Source organism: Atractosteus spatula (genome assembly GCF_055471065.1).
Source record: "Atractosteus spatula isolate fAtrSpa1 chromosome 10 unlocalized genomic scaffold, fAtrSpa1.hap1 SUPER_10_unloc_1, whole genome shotgun sequence".
Lineage (NCBI taxonomy): Eukaryota > Metazoa > Chordata > Actinopteri > Semionotiformes > Lepisosteidae > Atractosteus > Atractosteus spatula.
The window spans coordinates 5466879-5488039 of NW_028296612.1; the positions used below are offsets into that span (position 1 = coordinate 5466879).

The following is a 21161-nucleotide window of genomic DNA, read 5'->3' on the forward strand; positions in this document are numbered from 1 at the left end:
ACGGGGGGCTCTTGCTGGGGCCCGTGACCCCGTACTGCTCGGGCTGGGGCTCCCCCACCCCACCAGCGGGAGTACGCTGTCCGAGAGGCCTGGACTCGAACCCCACCCCCCTTCAGCTGCGCCCCTGGGAGACGACAGGAAAGTCCTCTCGGGGGGGGTGCTGGTGTCACCCACCTGCTGCCCCTGCCCCTCTGCTCTCCCGGTGCGGGGGTTCGTGCGCGCGGAGGCCCTTCCCTCCCGCGGGCAGGGGCAGGAGGAGGGAGGGTAGGTTGGTGAACGGGCAGCTGTCCACCTGGCTGGTGTTTGGCTCCGTCCCCCAGGTGACGGAGGCCCGGCCAATCGGGGAGCGGCATCTGCCCTTCCTGCCTGCCCGTGGGCTCGGCCCAGCCAATCGGGGAGCGGCCTCTGCCCTTCCTGCCCGCCCGTGGGCTCGGCCCGGCCAATCGGGGAGCGGCGTCTGCTCTTCCTCTCTGCCTTGGCCAATCGGGGAGCTGGGCCCGCCCCCTCGGTGTGCTCCTGCAGAGGCAGGAAGCGGCGCAGGTGGGCACTTCCTGCAGGGCCTCCGCACGTGGAAAAGCACACACCCACCCGTCCGAACAGATCCCACGCACACGCACTCACACACGCACGCACTACAGCACGCCTGGGCCGAGGGCGAGGGCTGCCTCCCCCAATAACGAGACCGAGAGGGTCTGCGCTTCTAAAAAAGTTTATTGTGGGAGGGGAGAGGCGCGGGCGGGACGAGCAGACAGACGCAGGACTAGTGTGTCTCTACCAGAGGGATCAGCGCAGCACAGGGAGGGGCTGTGTGGCAGTGTTTCAGTCAGTCAGTGTCAGAGTGTCAATGTGTCAGAGAGTCAGTGCGTACGTCAATGTGTAAGTGTGTCAGAGCGTCAGTGTTTCAGTCAGTCAGTGTCAGAGTGTCAGTGCGTACGTCAATGTGCAAGTGTGTCAGAGCGTCAGTGTGTCAGTCAGCTCTGAGATAACACTGCACAGAGAGAGAGACAGGGCTCTGAAAACACACTGTACAGAGAGAGAGAGACAGGGCTCTGTGATAACACACTGTACAGAGAGAGAGAGAGAGAGACAGGGCTCTGTGATAACACACTGTACAGAGAGAGAGAGAGAGAGACAGGGCTCTGTGATAACACACTGTACAGAGAAAGAGAGAGACAGGGCTCTGTGATAACACACTGTACAGAGAGAGAGACAGGGCTCTGTGATAACACACTGTACAGAGAGAGAGAGAGAGACAGGGCTCTGTGATAACACACTGTACAGAGAAAGAGAGAGACAGGGCTCTGTGATAACACACTGTACAGAGAGAGAGAGAGACAGGGCTCTGTGATAACACACTGTACAGAGAGAGAGAGAGAGAGACAGGGCTCTGTGATAACACACTGTACAGAGAAAGAGAGAGACAGGGCTCTGTGATAACACACTGTACAGAGAGAGAGACAGGGCTCTGTGATAACACTACAGAGAGAGAGAGACAGGGCTCTGTGATAACACACTGTACAGAGAAAGAGAGAGACAGGGCTCTGTGAAAACACACTGTACAGAGAGAGAGACAGGGCTCTGTGATAACACACTGTACAGAGAGAGAGAGACAGGGCTCTGTGATAACACACTGTACAGAGAGAGAGAGACAGGACTCTGTGATAACACACTGCACAGAGAGAGAGAGACAGGGCTCTGTCATAACACACTACAGAGAGAGAGACAGGGCTCTGTGATAACACTGTACAGAGAGAGAGACAGAGCTCTGTGATACACTGTAAAGAGACAGACGGGCAGGACAGACAGACCCTGCACACAGGCTGGGAGAAAGAGACAGAGCACTGTGTTACACACTGTACAGAGAGAGAGACACACTGTACAGAGAGAGATAGGACAGAGAGACACATTGTACAGAGAAAAATAGAGGACAGAGGGAGACACTGTACACAGAGAGAGAACAGAGAGACATACTACAGCGAGAGAGGACAATGAGACACAGAGTACAGAGGGAGAGGACAGAGAGACACATTGTACAGAGAAAAATAGAGGACAGAGGGAGACACTGTACACAGAGAGAGGACAGAGAGACACTGTACAGAGAGAGAGGACAGATTTATTCCTTCGGTATAAAACAGGCTGTAGAAAAGGAAACTCCAGAATCAGCTTCCATCTTGTAGAGCAGAGCAAAACTTCTCTGTCCAGACGCAGGAAGGGTGAGACAGGGTGAGAGAGAGTGAGAGGGTGAGAGCTGGATCCCTCCCTCACTTCTGCTCCTTGGTGGGGGCGTAGTATAGCTCGAGCGGTTTGCTGACCTTCCAGAACTTCTCGTTCACGAGCTCCAGAGTGAGAGAGCCATTGAGCGTCTGTGAGAGAGAGAGAGAGGACCTGTCTCACTGTCAGAGAGAGAGAGAGAACCTGTCTCACTGTCAGAGTGAGAGAGTCATTGAGCGTCTGTGAGAGAGAGAGAGAGAGGACCTGTCTCACTGTCAGAGAGAGAGAGAGCCATTGAGCGTCTGTGAGAGAGAGAGAGAGGACCTGTCTCACTGTCAGAGTGAGAGAGCCATTGAGCGTCTGTGAGAGAGAGAGAGGACCTGTCTCACTGTCAGAGAGAGAGAGAGAACCTGTCTCACTGTCAGAGAGAGAGAGCCATTGAGCGTCTGTGAGAGAGAGAGAGAGGACCTGTCTCACTGTCAGAGAGAGAGAGAGAACCTGTCTCACTGTCAGAGTGAGAGAGCCATTGAGCGTCTGTGAGAGAGAGAGAGAGGACCTGTCTCACTGTCAGAGAGAGAGAGAGCCATTGAGCGTCTGTGAGAGAGAGAGAGAGGACCTGTCTCACTGTCAGAGTGAGAGAGCCATTGAGCGTCTGTGAGAGAGAGAGAGGACCTGTCTCACTGTCAGAGAGAGAGAGAGCCATTGAGCGTCTGTGAGAGAGAGAGAGAGGACCTGTCTCACTATCAGAGAGAGAGAGAACCTGTCTCACTGTCAGAGAGAGAGAGAGCCATTGAGCGTCTGTGAGAGAGAGAGAGAGGACCTGTCTCACTGTCAGAGAGAGAGAACCTGTCTCACTGTCAGAGTGAGAGAGCCATTGAGCGTCTGTGAGAGAGAGAGAGAGGACCTGTCTCACTGTCAGAGAGAGAGAGAGAACCTGTCTCACTGTCAGAGAGATAGAGAACCTGTCTCACTGTCAGAGAGAGAGAGAGCCATTGAGCGTCTGTGAGAGAGACAGAGAACCTGTATCACTCACTGTCAGAGTGAGAACCTGTCTCACTGTCAGAGAGATAGAGAACCTGTCTCAATGTCAGAGTGAGAGAGAAGACCTGTCTCACTGTCAGAGAGAGAGAGCCATTGAGCGTCTGTGAGAGAGACGGAGAACCTGTATCACTCACTGTCAGAGTGAGGACCTGTCTCACTGTCAGAGAGAGAGAGAGAGAGAGAGAGAACCTGTCTCACTGTCGGAGAGATAGAGAACCTGTCTCAATGTCAGAGTGAGAGAGAAGACCTGTCTCACTGTCAGAGAGAGAGAGCCATTGAGCATCTTTGAGAGAGATAGAGAACCTGTATCACTCACTGTCAGAGTGAGGACCTGTCTCACTGTCAGAGAGAGAGAGACATTGAGCACCTATGAGAGAGAGAGAGAGAACCTGTCTCACTGTCAGAGAGACGGAGAACCTGTCTCACTGTCGGAGAGAGAGAGACAGAGGACCTGTCTCACTGTCAGAGAGAGAGGGGACCTGTCTCACTGTCAAAGTGAGAGAGGACAGGAGGGGGACAGGACAGGGAGAGAGGAAAGGATAGGAGGGGACAGGACAGGGAGAGAGGACAGGACAGGAGGGGGCAGAACAGGGAGAGAGGACAGGACAGGGAGAGATGAAAGGACAGGGAGAGGGGACAGGACAGGGAGAGATGAAAGGACAGGAGGGGGCAGGACAGGAGGGGACACTCACAGTGAACTGCCCCGCTGTGGTGGTGATGTAGATGGTGTACTGCTTCTCGCTGATGTCCTGCAGGCTGGCCGCGCCGGCGCCCCCCTCGCCCCCCTCGCCCCCCGCCTGCCTGTCCGCCTGCCTCTCCTCCAGCGCGATGCGCAGGGCCAGGTACTTGGACAGGTGGTCCACTGTGGCGTTGGCTGTCGTCTTGACGTACCTGAGAGAGAGACAGGCAGGGAGGGAGGGGGAGAGAGAGAGACAGGCAGGGAGGGAGGGGGAGAGAGAGAGACAGGCAGGGTAGAAGAGAGGGGGGGAGAGAGAGAGAGACAGGAAGAGAGACAGGTGGGGAGGGAGGGGGAGAGAGAGAGAGAGAGACAGGGAGATGGGGTGAGAGAGAGAGAGAGAGAGAGAGAGACAGGTGGGAAGGGAGAGGCAGGGAGACCGGCAGGCAGGGAGAGAGAGGGAGACAGGGAGAAAAAGAGACAGTCAGGGAGTGAGTCCTGTCTCTCTCCCCTCTCTCTCCTGTCTCTCCCATCTCTCTCTCTGTCCTGTCCTCCTCTCCTGTCATCTCTCTGTCCTGTCTCTCTCTGTCCTGTCTCTCTCTTTCTCCTCTCTCTCCCCTCTCTCTACTGTCTCTCCCATCTCTCTGTCCTGTCCCCCTCTCCTGTCATCTCTCTGTCCTGTCTCTCTATCTCCTCTCTCTCCCCTGTCTCTCCTGTCTCTCTCTGTCCTGTCCCCCTCTCCTGTCATCTCTCTGTCCTGTCTCTCTCTCTCCTCTCTCCCGTCTCTCCCCCATCTCTCTCTCCCGTCTCCCTCTCCCGTCTCCCTCTCTGTCCCGTCCCCCTCTCCTGTCTCTCTGCCCCTCCAGTACCTGGTCTGGCTGTACTGCTCCCTGTCCACCAGCAGGGGGTGTGGGCAGAACACCAGCTCGATCTCTCTCTCCTGTCTCTCTCTCCTCTCTCTCTCTCTCCTGTCTCTCTGCCCCTCCAGTACCTGGTCTGGCTGTACTGCTCCCTGTCCACCAGCAGGGGGTGTGGGCAGAACACCAGCTCGATCTCTCTCTCCTGTCTCTCTCTCCTCTCTCTCTCTCCTGTCTCTCTGCCCCTCCAGTACCTGGTCTGGCTGTACTGCTCCCTGTCCACCAGCAGGGGGTGTGGGCAGAACACCAGCTCGATCTCTCTCTCCTGTCTCTCTCTCTCCTGTCTCTCTCTCCTGTCTCTCTGCCCCTCCAGTACCTGGTCTGGCTGTACTGCTCCCTGTCCACCAGCAGGGGGTGTGGGCAGAACACCAGCTCGATCTCTCTCTCCTGTCTCTCTCTCCTCTCTCTCTCTCCTGTCTCTCTGCCCCTCCAGTACCTGGTCTGGCTGTACTGCTCCCTGTCCACCAGCAGGGGGTGTGGGCAGAACACCAGCTCGATCTCTCTCTCCTGTCTCTCTCCTGTCTCTCTCCTGTCTCTCTCTCTCCAGTACCTGGTCTGGCTGTACTGCTCCCTGTCCACCAGCAGGGGGTGTGGGCAGAACACCAGCTCGATCTCTCTCTCCTGTCTCTCTCTCCTCTCTCTCTCTCCTGTCTCTCTGCCCCTCCAGTACCTGGTCTGGCTGTACTGCTCCCTGTCCACCAGCAGGGGGTGTGGGCAGAACACCAGCTCGATCTCTCTCTCCTCTCTCTCTCTCCTGTCTCTCTCCTGTCTCTCTCCTGTCTCTCTGCCCCTCCAGTACCTGGTCTGGCTGTACTGCTCCCTGTCCACCAGCAGGGGGTGTGGGCAGAACACCAGCTCGATCTCTCTCTCCTGTCTCTCTCTCCTCTCTCTCTCCTCTCTCTCTCTCCTGTCTCTCTGTCCCTCCAGTACCTGGTCTGGCTGTACTGCTCCCTGTCCACCAGCAGGGGGTGTGGGCAGAACACCAGCTCGATCTCTCTCTCCTGTCTCTCTCTCCTCTCTCTCTCTCCTGTCTCTCTCTCTCCAGTACCTGGTCTGGCTGTACTGCTCCCTGTCCACCAGCAGGGGGTGTGGGCAGAACACCAGCTCGATCTCTCTCTCCTGTCTCTCTCTCTCCTCTCTCTCTCTCCTGTCTCTCTCTCTCCAGTACCTGGTCTGGCTGTACTGCTCCCTGTCCACCAGCAGGGGGTGTGGGCAGAACACCAGCTCGATCTCTCTCTCCTGTCTCTCTCTCTCTCCTGTCTCTCTGTCCCTCCAGTACCTGGTCTGGCTGTACTGCTCCCTGTCCACCAGCAGGGGGTGTGGGCAGAACACCAGCTCGATCTCTCTCTCCTGTCTCTCTCTCCTCTCTCTCTCTCCTGTCTCTCTGCCCCTCCAGTACCTGGTCTGGCTGTACTGCTCCCTGTCCACCAGCAGGGGGTGTGGGCAGAACACCAGCTCGATCTCTCTCTCCTCTCTCTCTCTCCTGTCTCTCTGCCCCTCCAGTACCTGGTCTGGCTGTACTGCTCCCTGTCCACCAGCAGGGGGTGTGGGCAGAACACCAGCTCGATCTCTCTCTCTCTCCTCTCTCTCTCTCCTGTCTCTCTGCCCCTCCAGTACCTGGTCTGGCTGTACTGCTCCCTGTCCACCAGCAGGGGGTGTGGGCAGAACACCAGCTCGATCTCTCTCTCCTGTCTCTCTCTCCTCTCTCTCTCTCCTGTCTCTCTGCCCCTCCAGTACCTGGTCTGGCTGTACTGCTCCCTGTCCACCAGCAGGGGGTGTGGGCAGAACACCAGCTCGATCTCTCTCTCCTGTCTCTCTCTCCTCTCTCTCTCTCCTCTGTCTCTCTGCCCCTCCAGTACCTGGTCTGGCTGTACTGCTCCCTGTCCACCAGCAGGGGGTGTGGGCAGAACACCAGCTCGATCTCTCTCTCCTGTCTCTCTCTCCTCTCTCTCTCTCCTGTCTCTCTGCCCCTCCAGTACCTGGTCTGGCTGTACTGCTCCCTGTCCACCAGCAGGGGGTGTGGGCAGAACACCAGCTCGATCTCTCTCTCCTGTCTCTCTCTCCTCTCTCTCTCTCCTGTCTCTCTGCCCCTCCAGTACCTGGTCTGGCTGTACTGCTCCCTGTCCACCAGCAGGGGGTGTGGGCAGAACACCAGCTCGATCTCTCTCTCCTGTCTCTCTCTCCTGTCTCTCTCTCCTGTCTCTCTGCCCCTCCAGTACCTGGTCTGGCTGTACTGCTCCCTGTCCACCAGCAGGGGGTGTGGGCAGAACACCAGCTCGATCTCTCTCTCCTGTCTCTCTCTCCTCTCTCTCTCTCCTGTCTCTCTGCCCCTCCAGTACCTGGTCTGGCTGTACTGCTCCCTGTCCACCAGCAGGGGGTGTGGGCAGAACACCAGCTCGATCTCTCTCTCCTGTCTCTCTCTCCTCTCTCTCTCTCCTGTCTCTCTGCCCCTCCAGTACCTGGTCTGGCTGTACTGCTCCCTGTCCACCAGCAGGGGGTGTGGGCAGAACACCAGCTCGATCTCTCTCTCCTGTCTCTCTCTCCTCTCTCTCTCTCCTGTCTCTCTGCCCCTCCAGTACCTGGTCTGGCTGTACTGCTCCCTGTCCACCAGCAGGGGGTGTGGGCAGAACACCAGCTTGATCTCTCTCTCCTGTCTCTCTCTCCTCTCTCTCTGCCCCTCCAGTACCTGGTCTGGCTGTACTGCTCCCTGTCCACCAGCAGGGGGTGTGGGCAGAACACCAGCTCGATCTCTCTCTCCTGTCTCTCTCTCCTCTCTCTCTCTCCTGTCTCTCTGCCCCTCCAGTACCTGGTCTGGCTGTACTGCTCCCTGTCCACCAGCAGGGGGTGTGGGCAGAACACCAGCTCGATATCTCTCTCTTGTCTCTCTCTCCTCTCTCTCTCTCCTGTCTCTCTGCCCCTCCAGTACCTGGTCTGGCTGTACTGCTCCCTGTCCACCAGCAGGGGGTGTGGGCAGAACACCAGCTCGATCTCTCTCTCCTGTCTCTCTCTCCTCTCTCTCTCTCCTGTCTCTCTGCCCCTCCAGTACCTGGTCTGGCTGTACTGCTCCCTGTCCACCAGCAGGGGGTGTGGGCAGAACACCAGCTCGATCTCGGAGCCCGAGCCCTCGTGGGGCGGGGGGCTGGCCCGGTCCGAGTCGTCGGAGGCCCGGGAGCGCTTGTGCCGGCTGGGCCCGGCCTCGGGCGGGGCGGCGCCGGCGCTCTGGGCCGAGCCGTGGGACACGTGGGACCGCGAGTCGCAGTTGTCCTCCCCGCCGCTGAAGGTGGTGTTGTCACTCTCGTGGTGCTGCTTCCTGACCCGCTGGGCCCTGGGGGGGGAGAGGGGGAGACGGGTCAGCACCCGGCCCGCTCGGGATCTCTGGACCCGTGGCAGTCCAGTCCGATCGGCACCTGTGGTCCGGTCCAGTCCAGTGTGGTCCAGTCCTGTCGGCGCCTGTGTCAGTCCAGCGTGGTCCAGTCCAGTCCAGTCCAGTCTGGTCCAGTCAGCACCTGTGTCAGTCCAGTCCAGTCCAGTCGGCGCCTGTGTCAGTCCAGTGTGGTCCAGTCCAGTCCGGTCCAGTCCAGTGTGGTCCAGTCCTGTCGGCGCCTGTGTCAGTCCAGCGTGGTCCAGTCCAGTCCAGTCTGGTCCAGTCAGCACCTGTGTCAGTCCAGTCCGGTCCAGTCCAGTGTGGTCCAGTCCTGTCGGCGCCTGTGTCAGTCCAGCGTGGTCCAGTCCTGTCGGCGCCTGTGTCAGTCCAGTGTGGTCCAGTCCAGTGTGGTCCAGTCCTGTCGGCGCCTGTGTCAGTCCAGTGTGGTCCAGTCCGGTCCAGTCCTGTCGGCGCCTGTGTCAGTCCAGCGTGGTCCAGTCCAGTCCAGTCTGGTCCAGTCGGCGCCTGTGTCAGTCCAGTCCAGTCGGCGCCTGTGTCAGTCCAGTCCGGTCCAGTGCAGTCGGCGCCCGTGTCAGTCCAGTGTGGTCCAGTCCGGTGTGGGCCAGTCCGGTCCAGTCGGCACCTGTGTCAGTCCAGTGTGGTCCAGTCCAGTGTGGTCCAGTCCAGTCCGGTCCAGTCCAGTCCTGTCGGCGCCTGTGTCAGTCCAGCGTGGTCCAGTCCGGTCCAGTCCTGTCAGCGCCTGTGTCAGTCCAGCGTGGTCCAGTCCAGTCCAGTCCTGTCCTGTCGGCGCCTGTGTCAGTCCAGTGTGGTCCAGTCCGGTCCAGTCCTGTCCAGTCGGCACCTGTGCCAGTCCAGTGTGGTCCAGTCCGGTCCAGTCCTGTCCAGTCGGCACCTGTGTCAGTCCAGTGTGGTCCAGTCCGGTCCAGTCCTGTCAGCGCCTGTGTCAGTCCAGCGTGGTCCAGTCCAGTCCTGTCCAGTCGGCACCTGTGCCAGTCCAGTGTGGTCCAGTCCAGTCCAGTCCTGTCCAGTCGGCGCCTGTGTCAGTCCAGTGTGGTCCAGTCCTGTCGGCGCCTGTGTCAGTCCAGTGTGGTCCAGTCCAGTCGGCGCCTGTGTCAGTCCAGTGTGGGCCAGTCCAGTCGGCGCCCGTGTCAGTCCAGTGCAGACCGATCAGGCCCGGTCCAGCCGGGTCGGTACCTGTGCATGGCCTGCATCTTGAGCCCCTCCTCGATGCTGGAGCTCAGCGCCTGCTGGTTGTGCAGCCGGCTGAGCCGGGCCAGCACCCGGTCCTGGTGGGCCTCGTACTCGTCCCGGCTGGGGTAGATCTTGGAGATCAGGGCGTCGAAGTTCGGGTCGGGCCGCAGGGAGCGCTTCGACACCAGCTTCTTCCTGCACGTCGGGCACTCCTTGTTCCTGCGGAGAGACAGGGGGGTTCGTCCACAGGGAGAGACAGGGGGGTTAGTCCGCAGGGAGCGTCACCCCGGAGAGAGACAGGGGGGTTCGTCCACAGGGAGAGACAGGGGGGTTAATCCACAGGGAGCGTCACACTGGAGAGAGACAGGGGGGTTCGTCCACAGGGAGCGTCACCCCGGAGAGAGACAGGGGGGTTAGTCCACAGGGAGAGACAGGGGGGTTAGTCTGCAGGGAGCGTCACACTGGAGAGACAGGGGGGTTCGTCCACAGGGAGAGACAGGGGGGTTAGTCCGCAGGGAGCGTCACCCCGGAGAGAGACAGGGGGGTTCATCCACAGGGAGAGACAGGGGGGTTAGTCCGCAGGGAGTGTCACCCCGGAGAGAGACAGGGGGGTTCATCCACAGGGAGAGACAGGGGGGTTAGTCCGCAGGGAGCGTCACCCCGGAGAGAGACAGGGGGGTTCATCCACAGGGAGAGACAGGGGGGTTAATCCACAGGGAGCGTCACACTGGAGAGAGACAGGGGGGTTCGTCCACAGGGAGCGTCACCCCGGAGAGAGACAGAGGGGTTCATCCACAGGGAGCGTCACCCCGGAGAGAGACAGGGGGGTTCATCCACAGGGAGAGACAGGGGGGTTAATCCACAGGGAGCGTCACCCCGGAGAGAGACAGGGGGGTTAATCCACAGGGAGCGTTACCCCGGAGAGAAACAGGGGGGTTCATCCACAGGGAGCGTCACCCCAGAGAGACAGGGGGGTTCGTCCACAGGGAGAGACAGGGGGGTTAGTCCACAGGGAGAGACAGGGGGGTTCGTCCACAGGGAGCGTCACCCCGGAGAGAGACAGGGGGGTTAATCCACAGGGAACGTCACCCCGGAGAGAGACAGGGGGGTTAATCCACAGGGAGCGTCACCCCGGAGAGAGACAGGGGGAGGAGGAGGAGGCTGGCTCGTACCCAGACCGCAGCGCAGTGACGATGCAGTCAGAGCAGAAGCGATGGAGACACTCCTTCGTGGTCATGGTGTTCTTCAGCATGTCCAGGCAGATGGGGCACATGAGCTCACTGTGCAGACTGCGGGGGGAGACAGCGATCTCCGTCCCGTCCATGATCGCCTCCTGCACGAGAGAGAGAGAGAGAGGGGTTCATACAGACACACTGACTGGACACTCCAGTACATGAACACTGCACTGAGAGAGAGAGGGGTTCATACACACACCCTGACTGGACACTCCAGTACATGAACACTGCACTGAGAGAGAGAGGGGTTCACACAGACACACTGACTGGACACTCCAGTACATGAACACTGCACTGAGAGAGAGAGGGGTTCATACACACACACTGACTGGACACTCCAGTACATGAACACTGCACTGAGAGAGAGAGGGGTTCACACAGACACACTGACTGGACACTCCAGTACATGAACACTGCACTGAGAGAGAGAGGGGTTCATACAGACACACACTGACTGGACACTCCAGTACATGAACACTGCACTGAGAGAGAGAGGGGTTCACACAGACACACTGACTGGACACTCCAGTACATGAACACTGCACTGAGAGAGAGAGGGGTTCATACACACACACTGACTGGACACTCCAGTACATGAACACTGCACTGAGAGAGAGAGGGGTTCACACAGACACACTGACTGGACACTCCAGTACATGAACACTGCACTGAGAGAGAGAGGGGTTCATACACACACACTGACTGGACACTCCAGTACATGAACACTGCACTGAGAGAGAGAGGGGTTCATACACACACACTGACTGGACACTCCAGTACATGAACACTGCACTGAGAGAGAGAGGGGTTCATACACACACACTGACTGGACACTCCAGTACATGAACACTGCACTGAGAGAGAGAGGGGTTCATACACACACACTGACTGGACACTCCAGTACATGAACACTGCACTGAGAGAGAGAGGGGTTCATACAGACACACTGACTGGACACTCCAGTACATGAACACTGCACTGAGAGAGAGAGGGGTTCATACACACACACTGACTGGACACTCCAGTACATGAACACTGCACTGAGAGAGAGGGGGGTTCATACACACACACTGACTGGACACTCCAGTACATGAACACTGCACTGAGAGAGAGAGGGGTTCATACACACACACTGACTGGACACTCCAGTACATGAACACTGCACTGAGAGAGAGAGGGGTTCATACACACACACTGACTGGACACTCCAGTACATGAACACTGCACTGAGAGAGAGAGGGGTTCATACACACACCCTGACTGGACACTCCAGTACATGAACACTGCACTGAGAGAGAGAGGGGTTCATACACACACACTGACTGGACACTCCAGTACATGAACACTGCACTGAGAGAGAGAGGGGTTCATACAGACACACTGACTGGACACTCCAGTACATGAACACTGCACTGAGAGAGAGAGGGGTTCATACACACACACTGACTGGACACTCCAGTACATGAGCACTGCACTGAGAGAGAGAGGGGTTCATACAGACACACTGACTGGACACTCCAGTACATGAACACTGCACTGAGAGAGAGAGGGGTTCATACAGACACATTGACTGGACATGAGTTCCCAGAGACAGACAGCTCCCTCTTACCTGCGGAGTTCTGTGTAACTCATACAGACTCAGCTCCCACGTCTTGTTGGGGTTCTGTGCTGTTGCTGGGGTGGCCATGTTGTTTCTTGTCCCTGAGGAGACAAAATAGAGAAACTACCATCAGACTCACAGCTCCAGGTGTGACAGTGCAGCAGTCTGATCCACTCCAGGTGTGACAGTGCTGTCAGTCAGACTCCCAGTGTGCAGCAGTCTGATCCACTCCAGGTGTGACAGTGCTGTCAGACTCCCAGTGCGCAGCAGTCTGATCCGCTCCAGGTGTGACAGTGCAGCAGTCTGATCCACCCCAGGTGTGACAGTGCTGTCAGTCAGACTCCCAGTGCGCAGCAGTCTGACCCGCTCCAGGTGTGACAGTGCTGTCAGTCAGACTCCCAGTGCGCAGCAGTCTGATCCGCTCCAGGTGTGACAGTGCTGTCAGACTCCCAGTGCGCAGCAGTCTGATCCGCTCCAGGTGTGACAGTGCAGCAGTCTGATCCACCCCAGGTGTGACAGTGCTGTCAGTCAGACTCCCAGTGCGCAGCAGTCTGACCCGCTCCAGGTGTGACAGTGCTGTCAGTCAGACTCCCAGTGCGCAGCAGTCTGATCCGCTCCAGGTGTGACAGTGCTGTCAGTCAGACTCCCAGTGCGCAGCAGTCTGATCCGCTCCAGGTGTGACAGTGCTGTCAGTCAGACTCCCAGTGCGCAGCAGTCTGATCCGCTCCAGGTGTGACAGTGCTGTCAGTCAGACTCCCAGTGCGCAGCAGTCTGATCCACTCCAGGTGTGACAGTGCTGTCAGTCAGACTCCCAGTGCGCAGCAGTCTGATCCGCTCCAGGTGTGACAGTGCTGTCAGTCAGACTCCCAGTGCGCAGCAGTCTGATCCACTCCAGGTGTGACAGTGCTGTCAGTCAGACTCCCAGTGTGCAGCAGTCTGATCCGCTCCAGGTGTGACAGTGCTGTCAGTCAGACTCCCAGTGCGCAGCAGTCTGATCCGCTCCAGGTGTGACAGTGCTGTCAGTCAGACTCCCAGTGCGCAGCAGTCTGATCCGCTCCAGGTGTGACAGTGCAGCAGTCTGATCCGCTCCAGGTGTGACAGTGCTATCAGACTCCCAGTGCGCAGCAGTCTGATCCGCTCCAGGTGTGACAGTGCTGTCAGACTCCCAGTGTGCAGCAGTCTGATCCGCTCCAGGTGTGACAGTGCTGTCAGTCAGACTCCCAGTGTGCAGCAGTCTGATCCACTCCAGGTGTGACAGTGCTGTCAGACTCCCAGTGCGCAGCAGTCTGATCCGCTCCAGGTGTGACAGTGCTGTCAGACTCCCAGTGCGCAGCAGTCTGATCCGCTCCAGTTGTGACAGTGCTGTCAGACTCCCAGTGCGCAGCAGTCTGATCCACTCCAGGTGTGACAGTGCTGTCAGACTCCCAGTGTGCAGCAGTCTGATCCGCTCCAGGTGTGACAGTGCTGTCAGTCAGACTCCCAGTGCGCAGCAGTCTGATCCGCTCCAGGTGTGACAGTGCTGTCAGTCAGACTCCCAGTGCGCAGCAGTCTGATCCGCTCCAGGTGTGACAGTGCTGTCAGTCAGACTCCCAATGCGCAGCAGTCTGATCCACTCCAGGTGTGACAGTGCTGTCAGACTCCCAATGCGCAGCAGTCTGATCCACTCCAGGTGTGACAGTGCTGTCAGACTCCCAGTGCGCAGCAGTCTGATCCGCTCCAGGTGTGACAGTGCTGTCAGTCAGACTCCCAGTGTGCAGCAGTCTGATCCGCTCCAGGTGTGTCAGTGCAGTCAGTCAGACTCCCAGTGCGCAGCAGTCTGATCCGCTCCAGGTGTGACAGTGCTGTCAGACTCCCAGTGCGCAGCAGTCTGATCCGCTCCAGGTGTGACAGTGCTGTCAGTCAGACTCCCAGTGTGCAGCAGTCTGATCCGCTCCAGGTGTGACAGTGCTGTCAGTCAGACTCCCAGTGCGCAGCAGTCTGATCCACTCCAGGTGTGACAGTGCTGTCAGTCAGACTCCCAGTGCGCAGCAGTCTGATCCGTTCCAGGTGTGACAGTGCTGTCAGACTCCCAGTGCGCAGCAGTCTGATCCGCTCCAGGTGTGACAGTGCTGTCAGTCAGACTCCCAGTGCGCAGCAGTCTGATCCGCTCCAGGTGTGACAGTGCTGTCAGTCAGACTCCCAGTGCGCAGCAGTCTGATCCGCTCCAGGTGTGACAGTGCTGTCAGACTCCCAGTGTGCAGCAGTCTGATCCACTCCAGGTGTGACAGTGCTGTCAGACTCCCAGTGCGCAGCAGTCTGATCCGCTCCAGGTGTGACAGTGCTGTCAGTCAGACTCCCAGTGCGCAGCAGTCTGATCCGCTCCAGGTGTGACAGTGCTGTCAGACTCCCAGTGCACAGCAGTCTGATCCGCTCCAGGTGTGACAGTGCTGTCAGTCAGACTCCCAGTGCGCAGCAGTCTGACCCGCTCCAGGTGTGACAGTGCTGTCAGTCAGACTCCCAGTGTGCAGCAGTCTGATCTGCTCCAGGTGTGACAGTGCTGTCAGACTCCCAGTGCACAGCAGTCTGATCCGCTCCAGGTGTGACAGTGCTGTCAGTCAGACTCCCAGTGCGCAGCAGTCTGACCCGCTCCAGGTGTGACAGTGCTGTCAGTCAGACTCCCAGTGTGCAGCAGTCTGATCCGCTCCAGGTGTGACAGTGTCGTGCATGAGACTTACAGTTCACAGTTGTGTACAACCGTCTGTAAAAGCCGAAGTGGACCAGCAGACTGCTGTGGACTGGGAGTGTCCAAACCCACCCAACACGCGACGCTACACTTCCACACTCACTGGGGCCAGGAGACGAGACACTTCCACACCCACTCTGGAGCAGAGACGAGACACTTCCACACTCACTGGGGAGCAGAGACGAGACACTTCCACACTCACTGGGGAGCAGAGACGAGACACTTCCACACCCACTCGGGCCGGGAGACGAGACACTTCCACACTCACTCGGGAACAGAGAGAAGACGAGACACTTCCACACCCACTCGGGCCGGGAGACGAGACACTTCCACACCCACTCGGGCCGGGAGACGAGACGAGACACTTCCACACCCACTCGGGCCGGGAGACGAGACGAGACACTTCCACACTCACTCGGGAACAGAGACGAGACGAGACACTTCCACACTCACTCGGGCCGGGAGACGAGACACTTCCACACTCACTCGGGAACAGAGACGAGACGAGACACTTCCACACTCACTCGGGCCGGGAGACGAGACACTTCCACACTCACCCGGGCCGGGAGACGAGACACTTCCACACTCACTCGGGAACAGAGACGAGACGAGACACTTCCACACTCACTCGGGCCGGGAGACGAGACACTTCCACACTCACTCGGGCCGGGAGACTAGACGAGACACTTCCACACTCACTCGGGAACAGAGACGAGACGAGACACTTCCACACTCACTCGGGCCGGGAGACGAGACACTTCCACACTCACTCGGGAACAGAGACGAGACACTTCCACACTCACTCGGGAACAGAGACGAGACGAGACACTTCCACACTCACTCGGGCCGGGAGACGAGACACTTCCACACTCACTCGGGCCGGGAGACGAGACGAGACACTTCCACACTCACTCGGGAACAGAGACGAGACGAGACACTTCCACACTCACTCGGGCCGGGAGACGAGACGAGACACTTCCACACTCACTCGGGCCGGGAGACGAGACACTTCCACACTCACTCGGGCCGGGAGACGAGACACTTCCACACTCACTCGGGAACAGAGACGAGACGAGACACTTCCACACTCACCCGGGCCGGGAGACGAGACACTTCCACACTCACTCGGGAACAGAGACGAGACGAGACACTTCCACACTCACTCGGGAACAGAGACGAGACGAGACACTTCCACACTCACTCGGGCCGGGAGACGAGACACTTCCACACTCACTCGGGCCGGGAGACGAGACGAGACACTTCCACACTCACTCGGGCCGGGAGACGAGACACTTCCACACTCACTCGGGCCGGGAGACGAGACACTTCCACACCCACTCGGGCCGGGAGACGAGACGAGACACTTCCACACCCACTCGGGCCGGGAGACGAGACGAGACACTTCCACACTCACTCGGGCCGGGAGACGAGACGAGACACTTCCACACTCACTCGGGCCGGGAGACGAGACACTTCCACACTCACTCGGGCTGGGAGACGAGACACTTCCACACCCACTCGGGCCGGGAGACGAGACGAGACACTTCCACACTCACTCGGGCCGGGAGACGAGACGAGACACTTCCACACTCACTCGGGCCGGGAGACGAGACACTTCCACACCCACTCGGGCCGGGAGACGAGACGAGACACTTCCACACCCACTCGGGCCGGGAGACGAGACGAGACACTTCCACACTCACTCGGGCCGGGAGACGAGACGAGACACTTCCACACTCACTCGGGCCGGGAGACGAGACACTTCCACACTCACTCGGGAACAGAGACGAGACGAGACACTTCCACACCCACTCGGGCCGGGAGACGAGACGAGACACTTCCACACCCACTCGGGAACAGAGACGAGACGAGACACTTCCACACTCACTCGGGCCGGGAGACGAGACACTTCCACACCCACTCGGGCCGGGAGACGAGACGAGACACTTCCACACTCACTCGGGCCGGGAGACGAGACACTTCCACACTCACTCGGGCCGGGAGACGAGACGAGACACTTCCACACTCACTCGGGCCGGGAGACGAGACACTTCCACACCCACTCGGGCCGGGAGACGAGACGAGACACTTCCACACTCACTCGGGCCGGGAGACGAGACACTTCCACACTCACTCGGGAACAGAGACGAGACGAGACACTTCCACACTCACTCGGGCTGGGAGACGAGACACTTCCACACCCACTCGGGCCGGGAGACGAGACGAGACACTTCCACACTCACTCGGGCCGGGAGACGAGACGAGACACTTCCACACTCACTCGGGCCGGGAGACGAGACACTTCCACACTCACTCGGGCCGGGAGACGAGACACTTCCACACCCACTCGGGCCGGGAGACGAGACGAGACACTTCCACACCCACTCGGGCCGGGAGACGAGACGAGACACTTCCACACTCACTCGGGCCGGGAGACGAGACGAGACACTTCCACACTCACTCGGGCCGGGAGACGAGACACTTCCACACTCACTCGGGAACAGAGACGAGACGAGACACTTCCACACCCACTCGGGCCGGGAGACGAGACACTTCCACACTCACCCGGGCCGGGAGACGAGACACTTCCACACTCACCCGGGAGACGAGACGAGACACTTCCACACTCACTCGGGCCGGGAGACGAGACGAGACACTTCCACACTCACTCGGGCCGGGAGACGAGACACTTCCACACCCACTCGGGCCGGGAGACGAGACACTTCCACACTCACTCGGGAACAGAGACGAGACGAGACACTTCCACACTCACTCGGGCCGGGAGACGAGACACTTCCACACTCACTCGGGCCGGGAGACGAGACACTTCCACACCCACTCGGGCCGGGAGACGAGACACTTCCACACTCACTCGGGCCGGGAGACGAGACACTTCCACACTCACTCGGGAACAGAGACGAGACGAGACACTTCCACACTCACTCGGGAACAGAGACGAGACGAGACACTTCCACACTCACTCGGGCCGGGAGACGAGACACTTCCACACTCACTCGGGCCGGGAGACGAGACACTTCCACACCCACTCGGGCCGGGAGACGAGACACTTCCACACTCACCCGGGCCGGGAGACGAGACACTTCCACACTCACCCGGGAGACGAGACGAGACACTTCCACACTCACTCGGGCCGGGAGACGAGACGAGACACTTCCACACTCACTCGGGCCGGGAGACGAGACACTTCCACACCCACTCGGGCCGGGAGACGAGACACTTCCACACTCACTCGGGAACAGAGACGAGACGAGACACTTCCACACTCACTCGGGCCGGGAGACGAGACACTTCCACACTCACTCGGGCCGGGAGACGAGACACTTCCACACCCACTCGGGCCGGGAGACGAGACGAGACACTTCCACACCCACTCGGGCCGGGAGACGAGACGAGACACTTCCACACTCACTCGGGCCGGGAGACGAGACACTTCCACACTCACTCGGGAACAGAGACGAGACGAGACACTTCCACACCCACTCGGGCCGGGAGACGAGACACTTCCACACTCACCCGGGCCGGGAGACGAGACACTTCCACACTCACCCGGGAGACGAGACGAGACACTTCCACACTCACTCGGGCCGGGAGACGAGACGAGACACTTCCACACTCACTCGGGCCGGGAGACGAGACACTTCCACACCCACTCGGGCCGGGAGACGAGACACTTCCACACTCACTCGGGAACAGAGACGAGACGAGACACTTCCACACTCACTCGGGCCGGGAGACGAGACACTTCCACACTCACTCGGGCCGGGAGACGAGACACTTCCACACTCACTCGGGAACAGAGACGAGACGAGACACTTCCACACTCACTCGGGCCGGGAGACGAGACACTTCCACACCCACTCGGGCCGGGAGACGAGACGAGACACTTCCACACCCACTCGGGCCGGGAGACGAGACGAGACACTTCCACACCCACTCGGGCCGGGAGACGAGACGAGACACTTCCACACTCACTCGGGCCGGGAGACGAGACGAGACACTTCCACACCCACTCGGGCCGGGAGACGAGACGAGACACTTCCACACTCACTCGGGCCGGGAGACGAGACGAGACACTTCCACACCCACTCGGGCCGGGAGACGCGGCCGCTGCGGTCAAAGTTTCTCCCAACTCGGTGTCGCGCCGCTGCTCCGCTCTGCGGTCCGCCCTGCTCTGCGCCGCAGAAGGCGCTTCGCTTTGGCTGTGTTTCCTTCGGGCTTTTAATTTCTTCCGTGGGGAATTTTTTTTTCCCTCCCCGTCACCTCCGTGTCCGCAACGAAACACAATCGGGAGGAATGTAAACAGAAGTGCCTGGCTGGTCGCTCCTAGCTGGCGGCCATCTTGACGCCGGAAGCGACGCAGCCGGACTTCCGGCGGCGTGGCGCGTCATGCTTGGACGTGCGACAGCGCCGCCTGGTGGGCTGAAGGAGACAGCGGCAGCGCAGCGGACTGGCCGACGTCACAGGCCTCCCTCACCACTACTCATCTGGCTGTGGAAAGCCAGGAGCTCGATTGATCGTTACAGGGCTGTTCCCCACGCATCAGGGATGACTCAGCTCCTGTCGACTGTCCAGGAAGAGACGTGTGTGAAGAAAGTAAGGAAGAAAAGGGTGTTGACTTTCTGCCCTCTCTGTATCGGTTTACTGACAGATAATAATTGGCGCTCCTCATCTGCGGCAATCTCTTGTCCGGTTCTAGACTCTGATGTTTCTCTGTTCCCTCAGGAGACTCCCTGCTGTTCTAGACTCTGATGTTTCTCTCTGTTCCCTCAGGAGACTCCCTGCTGTTCTAGACTCTGATGTTTCTCTCTGTTCCCTCGGAAAGGAGACTCCAGGCTGTTCTAGACTCTGATGTTTCCCCCCCCTCTGTTCCCTCAGAAAGGAGACTCCAGACTGTTCTAGACTCTGATGTCCCCCCCCCCCCTGTTCCCTCAGAAAGGAGACTCCAGGCTGTTCTAGACTCTGATGTTTCCCCCCCTCTGTTCCCTCAGAAAGGAGACTCCAGACTGTTCTAGACTCTGATATTCCCCTGTTCCCTCAGAAAGGAGACTCCAGGCTGTTCTAGACTCCGGTGTTCCCCCCCCCCCGTTCCCCCCAGAAAGGAGACTCCAGGCTGTTCTAGACTCCGGTGTTCCCCTCCGTTCCCTCAGAAAGGAGACTCCAGGCTGTTCTAGACTCTGATATCTCTCTCTCTGTTCCCTCAGAAAGGAGACTCCTGGCTGCTCTAGACTCTGACGTTTCTCTCTGTAGACTCCTGGCTGCTCTAGACTCTGGCGTCTCTCTCTGTAGACTCCTGGCTGCTCTAGACTCTGGCGTCTCTCTCTGTAGACTCCTGGCTGCTCTAGACTCTGACGTCTCTCTCTGTAGACTCCTGGCTGCTCTAGACTCTGGCGTCTCTCTCTCTGTAGACTCCTGGCTGCTCTAGACTCTGGCGTCTCTCTCTGTAGACTCCTGGCTGCTCTAGACTCTGGCGTCTCTCTCTGTAGACTCCAGGCTGCTCTAGACTCTGGTGTCTCTCTCTGTAGACTCCTGGCTGCTCTAGACTCTGGCGTCTCTCTCTGTAGACTCCTGGCTGCTCTAGACTCTGGCGTCTCTCTCTGTAGACTCCTGGCTGCTCTAGACTCTGGCGTCTCTCTCTGTAGACTCCAGGCTGCTCTAGACTCTGGTGTCTCTCTCTGTAGACTCCTAGCTGCTCTAGACTCTGGTGTCTCTCTCTGTTCCCTCAGAAAGGAGACTCCTGGCTGCTCTAGACTCTGGTGTCTCTCTCTGTTCCCTCAGAAAGGAGACTCCTGGCTGCTCTAGACTCTGACGTCTCTCTCTGTAGACTCCAGGCTGCTCTAGACTCTGGCGTCTCTCTCTCTGTAGACTCCTGGCTGCTCTAGAGTCTGGCGTCTCTCTCTGTAGACTCCTGGCTGCTCTAGACTCTGGTGTCTCTCTCTGTAGACTCCTGGCTGCTCTAGACTCTGACGTCTCTCTCTGTAGACTCCTGGCTGCTCTAGACTCTGACGTCTCTCTCTGTAGACTCCAGGCTGCTCTAGACTCTGACGTCTCTCTCTGCTCCCTCAGCTGTGTGCTCTGGGGTGCGAGGCAGTCTCTGCCAGTGTGAGGCTGTGAAACCAGGGTCAGCCAGTGCTCATCCCAACAGCACAAGACGCTGTTCCGTTC

The 21161-nt window shown here is 58.9% G+C and overlaps 1 protein-coding gene across 3 annotated transcripts; it reads right to left on the minus strand.

The window, feature by feature from the left end:
* Nucleotides 1-693: 693 nt before the first annotated feature.
* On the minus strand, nucleotides 694-19359 carry LOC148813610 (E3 ubiquitin-protein ligase RING2-A-like). Of its 3 annotated transcripts, none has more exons than XM_088908186.1 (7): nucleotides 19086-19359; nucleotides 12266-12357; nucleotides 10594-10754; nucleotides 9425-9640; nucleotides 7892-8170; nucleotides 3945-4143; nucleotides 694-2363 (listed from the first exon to the last, which is right to left on the minus strand). In XM_088908186.1, the coding sequence occupies exons 2-7, from the start codon at nucleotides 12341-12343 to the stop codon at nucleotides 2262-2264; spliced, it is 1035 nt and encodes a 344-aa protein (XP_088764312.1). In that variant the 5' UTR covers nucleotides 12344-12357; nucleotides 19086-19359; the 3' UTR covers nucleotides 694-2261. The 3 variants fall into 3 exon arrangements, with proteins under 3 accessions (XP_088764312.1, XP_088764311.1, XP_088764313.1); XM_088908185.1 differs by having other exon boundaries at nucleotides 19048-19359; XM_088908187.1 differs by lacking the exon at nucleotides 19086-19359 and adding an exon at nucleotides 15318-15369.
* Between the last annotated feature and the right edge of the window lie 1802 nt (nucleotides 19360-21161).

Excerpts from the sequence above, each read along its gene's own strand:
- LOC148813610 (XM_088908186.1), bottom strand. The coding sequence starts at position 12,343 with ATGGCCACCCCAGCAACAGCACAGAACCCCAACAAGACGTGGGAGCTG. Across the intron at positions 4,144-7,891 it reads GAGCAGTACAGCCAGACCAG|GTACGTCAAGACGACAGCCA; the intron begins GTACTGGAGGGG and ends TCTCTCTCTCAG. Across the intron at positions 2,364-3,944 it reads CCACAGCGGGGCAGTTCACT|ACGCTCAATGGCTCTCTCAC; the intron begins GTGAGTGTCCCC and ends TCTCTCTCACAG.